The sequence below is a fragment of the Mixophyes fleayi genome, chromosome 4 (genome assembly GCF_038048845.1).
Source record: "Mixophyes fleayi isolate aMixFle1 chromosome 4, aMixFle1.hap1, whole genome shotgun sequence".
Classification (NCBI taxonomy): domain Eukaryota; kingdom Metazoa; phylum Chordata; class Amphibia; order Anura; family Limnodynastidae; genus Mixophyes; species Mixophyes fleayi.
In genome coordinates this window covers 235,094,487-235,103,521 of record NC_134405.1, presented here as the reverse complement: position 1 = coordinate 235,103,521, position 9,035 = coordinate 235,094,487, and the positions used below count along the sequence as shown (strand labels likewise).

General features: G+C 38.0%; 1 protein-coding gene across 1 annotated transcript in view; it reads right to left on the bottom strand.

The window, feature by feature from the left end:
* CCT2 (chaperonin containing TCP1 subunit 2) overlaps positions 1-9,035 on the bottom strand; it is a 36,338-nt gene continuing 27,303 nt past the window's right edge. Inside the window, exons 12-16 of the mRNA XM_075209517.1 lie at positions 7,637-7,765; positions 7,457-7,560; positions 7,227-7,326; positions 3,657-3,798; positions 1-617 (exon numbers count right to left, since the gene is read on the bottom strand). Of these exons, the coding sequence (XP_075065618.1) occupies positions 587-617; positions 3,657-3,798; positions 7,227-7,326; positions 7,457-7,560; positions 7,637-7,765 (506 nt within the window). The 3' untranslated portion in view covers positions 1-586. The remainder of the gene's footprint in view (positions 618-3,656; positions 3,799-7,226; positions 7,327-7,456; positions 7,561-7,636; positions 7,766-9,035) is intronic.

Sequence of the window (9,035 nt, the reverse complement as noted above, 5' to 3'; positions counted from 1 at the left end):
TGCAATGCAGAAATTATTTATTAGGTGCACTGAGTGCACATACCTGTTATCAGTGTTGCATGTGGAATTAATCCATTTTGTACTGGTTTGCTTTTGTATTGAATTGCTGGACTGAATTATCTTGTATTAGTAAATGAAATAAAAAACCTGAAGTCATGTGCATTGTCAAAGATTATTCAATTTTTTTTCCTCACTCACCAACAACTCCTTATAAAGGTAATGACTATCCCCTATTTATTTGCTCATATAGAATGGCAAAGCAATTGTATAACTGATAACCTGCAAGTTTAAAACATTCACTTCAAAACATAGGTAAATTACTGTGCTCTTACAGCTTTGCTCAATTAAGCAAAAACAACCTTCATCTGAACATTTTATTTAAGCGCTGTGTCTGGAAAGAGTACAGTAATGCATTACCAAAATTTTGTGACAAAAAAAAAAAGGAAACATTTCTTGTAACAATAAATAAACCACAGTTGTGGGTGAAATCCTCAAGTGCCACGATGACAATCATACAGCCTTTATTGTCCGTCGATAAGCATCTAACCGCTGTGTGGTCCACAAACTCTGCTTTCTGTTGAAATGTTTAACAGGGGTGATGATCAGGGACACGTTTCCTAAACAAAACAGAAAAAAAAAAAATAGATTGGTCATTTGTTACGTAGTACAGAGAGAAAAATGTAATGGATACAACAATAACACAATATACAGCATCATATAAAATAAAATTACATTGTGAAATGCAAAATATTCCAGTTACATTTTAACTTCCACCTGCATGTAACAGTTCTATAAGAAACATAATGCGTTCATAGAACTGCACCACACATCCATTCCCAGGACAATGGAAGCAGAATGATGATCACTGCTCTCTCCAATGTGCTCGAGTACAAGGATGGAGGAGCCATGCAACAAACTTCTCACCACAATATATGCAGATACTTTGCTCTCAAATGATACGTCCACCAAAGTACTGGTGCAGGTAGTGCTGCACTTCATATGAATCGGAACTCCCACCATTACCATAACTGCGTAGGCAGGACAATTCTTCAAGTATTATAAGTCATTAGAGAGCTGCAGTTCCAGTTCTAGACTGTATCTCCAACATCAAGCTGGGTATGAATTTCATTTAGAAGGTTGGCACCCCCTTACACACCAAATAAACATTGACCTGTCCATTTCCCAACACAGCCAAAAGTACAACAAACACATTTACTGCTTAGCACTTAGAAAAAAAGGATTGGGAGAAAGCATCAGAATTGGCTTATCTGCAGTATATTATTAAATATGCATTTCAAACCAGCTCTGCGTTATATCAGAGAAACCCCTTCCACAGAACTGCAGTCATAATATGATTAAGTCAACATCCTGGTTAACACCAGAAAGCATTAGCCAGACACCCAGGAAAATAGGTCTATAAATATTCAAACACTGTTTACGCCATAATTCACTAGACAACAATACACACTCTGATCTGAAAATATTCCAAATGTAAACTCTATACTAATAAAGATGTAGAATGAAAGTTAAGTAGAGAAATGGCACAGTAACTATAAAATGTATTGCATAATAACAAAACTATGCATCTGTACCATTTTTATATAGAGTTCTTGCCATAGAAAATAAAGTTAACTTACACGTATGCCTGTAATTTAAGCTGAATAAACTCGTGGGAACCCAGTTTATACCAGAAACTATCCACTGTTATAGGTGTTTATATACCCGTAAGTATCCCAGGTAAAAGGATTTAATGGCAGTGAAATGAAGGGATGGACTTGGATTAGTTAGTTGGGAAAAAAAAAACAAAAAAAAAAAACAAGCAAAATACTACGCGTGCTTTCATCTACCATTAACAAAGTCACTGACATACATTGATACATTTTGCTGTCAGTAACCATGATCAAAACCATTAGTGGTGGCGAACCTTCTAATCAGCATAACCGGGAGACTATTGCTAAAAGAGTTTGTGACAACCCCTAAAAACAGCTATGTAGCCATTCACCCTGACCTGGGGCTTTGGTCATTTTTACAGTAATTATACCCACTCTACTAAATAAAGGAAAAGTATGGCTCCAGTATCAGTATTAGTGGATGACATCTACATTTTTTGTTCGGTAGAGAACCAAACTGGTCAGTATGTACAAAGGAAGAAAGACACTAGATAGTCTAGTACTTTCATGTGAGAAAATAATAAACAGATGTACGACCAACAATAAAATTCAAGATAGTAATTATTGCATCATACATGGCGTTCGGTAAAGTCTCTCCATTAACAACCTCGGAGTATAACAAAATAAATGCTCTCCATACAGCTTACAATTCGGGTATGACTTTTTTGGGATTCCCATAACTTGAGTAGTCACTGGGGCAGTTTTTGTAAAGGTGTGTATTAAGCAAGCCTCATAGCTGCTCCAACTCCAGAGCTGAATGGTGAGCATATGGCTGTAGCTTGATAGCGGTCTATTGGAGGTTCCCCCAATGTCTAGGGTTTTAGGGAGTTTTTGCCTGTCTGTAGGATGGAGAAAGATGGGATGCTACGAACCAGACACTAACACGGTTAATAAAATGTTGTGAAAAAGGAATGGTTTTGAATTTATCAGTCATGACCAAGTATTTTAAAAGGATAAGTCATTGTTCAAAGGAGATCACTGTATCCTGGTCCTAGTCGCAACAAATTTTACACAAAAAATAAAAAATGAAAATAACGTACTCATGTCCCTCAGCCCTTTAACTGTACCAAAGTGTGCATAAAACAAACATTTTTGGTATCTTTGAGACTCAAAGAAGAGAGTCCCATCAATACACCCCCAAAAAAAATTAAATATAAAAGTTCACTAACGTAGATTATGAACTTAAATTTTTCCTGTGGAAACAATCTCAAACGCCTGAAGATGAAATTCAGTCTTGTCATTAAAGGTAATGAAATCAAAATTATGAAAGGATTAAAAGTATATGCAAACTATGGATGTGGTGTTTTGAAAGTGGGCTAAACAATGAAGGGGATAGGAAGCAGAGAGTTGAGTATGGGGGATAGGCTTAGGTCTGAGTGCCACTATTCATTAGCAATTTTAAGAAACCTGCTCAGCCATAGCCAAAATGAAAGACCCATCTAAATATAGCAATTGCTTATGAACCAGACAAATCCAACACACACTGTCACGCCACACTCACTGCTAACTACAACTTGCACATCTTATAAACCAGCAACATCAAACAAAAAATTCAGACAAACAATCAACAAATGAAGTAATTTTGGTATAACGATTTGGAATATAGAACGTGCAAAAAACCAAACAAAAATAAAAACCCAAAAAGTTAATATTGGCCTATCAACCATTTAAGGTTGCGCACATATGAAATATACATGCAACTTGGCTGCCCTCTAGGTCTGCAAATATTACTATACTTGCATTTTAAACCACATGTAATCCAGTAAGGCAATATGTATTTCATGGGTGTTTAATTTTATATGGCTGACCTGGCTACCTTATCTTATTTTTATTTCAAAGAAAAGCAAACCCCCAAAGCAGGTAGTATAAGCAGATATTCAAATATATCCTCAGATGTTCCATTTGGATTTGCAGTATTTAGCACTTCGGACATGTTTATCCAACCTCTGAAAGGAAATGTTAAATCTTCGATTTAACTGTAGTTACCTTGGTGCAGCCTTAAGAATATTGTCTACACGGAGGATGACTTCAGCAGCTTCAGATGCACTCAGCAAAACTTGTCTCTTTACCTGGAAACTTTCAGTTATACCCAACTCTCCCATATCTCCAATAATGCCATTTCTCATGTCTGAAAAGCAAAATTAAAATATGATCATGCTAGTCAAGTTACTAGTCTATGGCACCATTGTGATTTTGTAGAAATAATGTAATTTAGATTTATGCATTTTGATTCAATCCAAAAGGTTTATTAAAACAAAATCCGTTCTGAACCATAAATCACAAACTAAATCTTAAATTTGCAATAACGCTACAGACCACATATTATGTTTGAAAGATGTGATGTATAATGCTCCTTCCTCTTTCATTCTTTGGGGCACATTGTACCATGAGGATATAGAGCTTCCATTAGGACTTTAAAAATATTTAAGCTGTTCAAGCTCCTTCCTCTTCTATATCCCCATCCTGCAGGGAAATCAGTTATTTGTTTTGTTTTAGAGTGCCCATCAGGACAGGGTGCTTTTGCTGGGCTGTTTTGGAAACTTTATTTTCTACAATTGAATTTCCCACCACGGTCGTTTTTAATTTCCAGCTCTGGTGGTTATTTAGCAGAATGCCCACTCCTGAAGTGGGCTTTCCTTTGGAGGGGTCCCTCTCACTATCACTCATCAGTATATGAGAGGAGCAACATAAAAAGGTAAGTGACTAATATATATTGAAGTTACATTACATGAAAAAAATGGATCATTAAAAAATAAAAATAAAAGTTTTTTTTTAACAAAATAATAATTTTTTTTTTAATGTGTTTCTGATGGGTGACTTTTTCTCCAGAACACCACAAGATCATCATCAACAACATTTAAAATTGTTTCAATCTCTTTGTAAAAAGCAGCTGCAGAATCGTCAGCAATAACATCCAGTATAAAAATCAACATAATAAAATCGCAAATGAGGCATCTGTAAATCCTCACTATCACTCAGCAATAAGATGGCCAGCCCTCATGGGGCTGTAATGGATAATTGTTGTAAAGTATATCAAGACTTCCTTCCATCAGTTATACATAATATATATTTGTGTGAAATGACGGTCTAAGTTGTCCCGTCTGTTGTGTACACCTGGGGTTTCAACGATGATCTGGCAGAACCAGCCTGGGCTAAATAAATGGCTCAGTCCATTGCTGAGTTCACGCACGAGAGAGAGAGGACCAATCCTTTTATCTCTTTCGTTAAAGGTTAAGTGCGAGTGCTCTGCCAAATGTCATCTAAGCACTTATTGATGCCACTACACAAGCCCGTAAGAGCACAAACCCTGGCTAAGTCAGTGTAGGGACTGGTTAGAGTTTCTGCTCCTTCGAAAGGATTTTGGAAAATCCTTATGTGCAAGACCCCCAAGAAGAGTCAGTATTTCCCTAGGCCTGCCTCTGACTGAGTGTTCCTCCCAGAAAGAGTGCAAGGTAGCAGGGATCAGACACTGTATACTGCTGTTGCCTTGGCAAGGACTCTATAAGATGGAATGAAGTGGATGTTTTAGTGAGGGCAGTGCAACAGGCATGGCAGATCCATTCATCATCATCATCATCATTTATTTATATAGCGCCACTAATTCCGCAGCGCTGTACATCAGTCCCTGCCCCATTGGAGCTTACAGTCTAAATTTCCCAATATAGACACACACACAGATAGACAGACAGGGAGAGACTAGGGTCAATTTTTTATAGCAGCCAATTAACCTAGCAGTATGTTTTTGGAGTGTGGGAGGAAACCGGAGCACCCGGAGGAAACCCTTGCAAACACAGGGAGAACATACAAACTCCACACAGATAAGGCCATGGTCGGGAATCGAATTCATGACCCCAGTGCTGTGAGGCAGAAGTGTTTACCACTAGGCCACTGTGCTGATCCATTACAGCGAGCAGTCAGCTGTGCCTGACAATGCACTGTATAGGAGAAAGACGACCAGTTGGTTTTCTTTCCTTCAACCCTACAGTTAGATTCTTTGCTCTATGAGGCATGGACTAATCCTAAACAGAAGTTTCAGGTTACCAGCAGGTTGCAGACCCTTTATCCTCTACCTAAGAGGATACGGGATAAAGGGAAATATTTAACCAAGATGGATGCCATTATAGAGCGATTGCCTAGGGTGGTGAAGGAGACTCCTCTCAGTGGATCTCATGTTTTTCACATAGAAGAGTTTTCTTCAAGCCCGGAGGGTGTCAGAACTGGGTGTTCTGTCTTGCAGAGCTCCTAATCTGTTTTTTCATGAGGATCGGGACGTTCTCTACATGTAACCATCCTTTCAGCTTACATTGGTTTAATCAGAATCACAGGATTAGCCCTTACTGGATGTCGTCAGTGAATTAAAGATATGTCAGAAGGACATTAGACTAAGACTGACCATCTTCTGAGTATCTTTGATACTTTTAAAAGAGGTTGGCCAGCATCTAAACCGATTATAGCGAGATGGATGACTTCTGCGATTTGTTAAAAACCTGAAACCTGTTCCTTATAAAGTGATGGCTCATTCCGCCAGATCAGTGAGCACTTGGATGGATGGCACTATGCAGTACTTCGGCTGAGCAGCTGTGGCCACGATCTTTATTTCATACTTTTACGAAATTTTACAAGTTCAATGGTTTTGCACACTACAAATCTGAGCGTACCCAACACTTTGGGACATCCACATGGTGCAGTGTCCCCAAAAGGGTGAAAGAGAAAATAGGATTTTATAAGTTTATTCTTTGGTTAGTTCCTTTTCTCTAACTCTATTGGGAAATACCGAGTGCTCACCTATTACATGAGTTCTCCTGTTGAAGTTTAGCTAAGTAAAATGTTTCTCAGAACGGGAATATTGAAGCAGGAGAAGCTTAAATTGCTTGAAGATTTGAAAAGTGGCAAAATACTAATGGAGGTTCTATAACACCAATGGACTCAAAGAAAAGAATTTAACGCAAGTATAAAATCCAGTTAACACACATTTAATTCACAGGTCATAGTAAACCATTTGGGTATAAGCTTAATAAAACACAGATGGATGTAGGCTGGACATTAAACAGCATAAGAACGTTCTGTTTCTCTTCTGTGGCACAAAAATAGGAAGTGCAGCACATTTTTCTCCCCCTTTTTCTGTTTAATTGTTCTGTAGTTGCTGTGCTACTTATCTTACGGGTCACATGAATCTACAGAGAAATGGGACGTTTGTATGCATCCATCTATGTATCACTAAGTCCATCATGCATCCAACAAAATAACAGTAAAGTATATAGCTCATTTGTTGTTTTGAGAGATTACCAACATATCTCAGAAGGCACACAATTCATTTTATATATTTCATAAAAGCAATTAGCGTCCCTGTACTTGTGTTGTAAGATATGTCCCATTCTTATTATCAGTCACAAATATTTCTGGTGTTCTTAGATGTAGGTATATTAGGCAACATAAAACCACAATTCTCTAAATAACCATGGTTATGGCTTAATTCCTCAAATTTTACCTGCCCTTTGCTTTTTAGAACACCCTCAGAGAACATTAAAACATATTAGTCAAAAGGTCTGTACATACCTAGTCCATATGTTGACTTTCCTTCACTGTGAGCAGCTCTGAGTTGGGCCACCAGGTCAGCACTATCATAGCCTGCATTGTCTGCTATAATAGTTGGAAGCTAAACAAAAAACAAAACCAAAAAAGAAGTGTACAATAAGATATGGTTGGCTGTATGCGCAGTAAAAAACAAACAAAAACAAAACAAAAAAAACAGTAATTCAAACAATTAAAGACCCTGTCTAAATTACCATTTGGAGAGCTCTGGAAAAAGACTCCATTGCTACAGCCTCCTTCCCAGGTGTTCTCTTGGCCAACTCGCTCACGGCATTAGCCATCAGCATCTCAGAGCATCCTAAAGTTCAAAGGTTATAGTTAGAAACATCCCAGCAAACTTGCAAAAGTACTGTAAGAATATCTATATCAAATACCTCCTCCATAAACTGTCCTGGTATCTTTCACGGTCTGAGATAGTACACAGAGTGCATCATGAAGAGACCTCTCTGCTTCATCTAAAATCTGCTGTGTTGCACCACGAAGAACAATAGTGCAAGCTTCTCCTGCAATGTCAAATAGTACAGATCCATGTCATTAATAACACTTTGCATGTCTATAGTCTATATGCAAATAGGAAAAAAAAAATCCAGAGTTGAATCTTAAACATCAGAACACACTTACCCATAAATAAAAGCTAGAAGGCCTAAGTATACTAACTATACTGGGAGAGTCCCCTTGTCTTCAGTTCCTCATAAAAAACTGGAGAGAGTGTTTTGGAGCTAAAGTTCAGGATGTAAAGGAAGGGAACATAAGTTTATCAACAGGCCTACCAGATGGCAGGATCACAACTCTGGAACCATCTCCCATTTAGTCAGATAGGTCCCCAAAAAGCATAAAAATATAGACCATATAGTATTGCAAGAAAGTAGCATGATATCAACCCATACACAGTGGACTTTGTATTAGAGTTGTGAGGCTACTAACATGAACAGAAAATTCAACTTGTCAGAAGATATCCACATGGAAAGTTAATTTGAATAAGTTTTCTTTCTTCTGACTAAAGACAGCGAGTATAGCTGCAAAATAGCGTAATGAGCATAAGGGTCTTTGATAACGTTGTGAACAAAGAAAGTCCATCATTCCATAAGCACACTATTAATACACTCAATCCTGAATTGGATGAACCTCAAAAACCATTAAAAGACCTATAGTCCATAACTAATTGCACCTGGTAGTCCAAAAACACACTGGAGTATCCTTTGAAGAGCCAGATAATGGGGTAGACAGGGATGCAAACAGCAATCCCACATAGGTTTTTTTTCCCCTTCTTTAAATAGCACGTAAAGTACTGGAGAGTATACAAGTATGACTGGCAGTCATACTCTGACACTCAGCATGTTATGAGATGGCAGATGGGGAAGGAGGGGAGGGTTTTATAGTGCATTCAGAACTCAGAGGAGCAATCCAAATCTCCTCTGCTCATTACATCACGTGCGATGTGACTTTGGTAATAACATGATACAGTCCAGAAATTTAAATCATTAACAGCTCCATGAAGAAACAAACCAAGGAAATTGGCAATTAACAAGCTTTTACTCATAGTCTATTACAGTGATTTATGCAAAAAGAAAAAAAAAAAAAAGAAGAAAATTAGAGATTGAAATCCACTGGAACTAGCAAGGCGTCCGCAAGGAACGCCAGAGTTTCCCTGGTCCATGAGTATAAGAGCTCCCCCTTGTGGTTCAACCAGAAGGCCATCATGTGGAGAAATGGAGTCAGCCAAAAATATACAATTGTCTTGAAGATGCCTGGGTAAAGGAACCACTCTAAGTG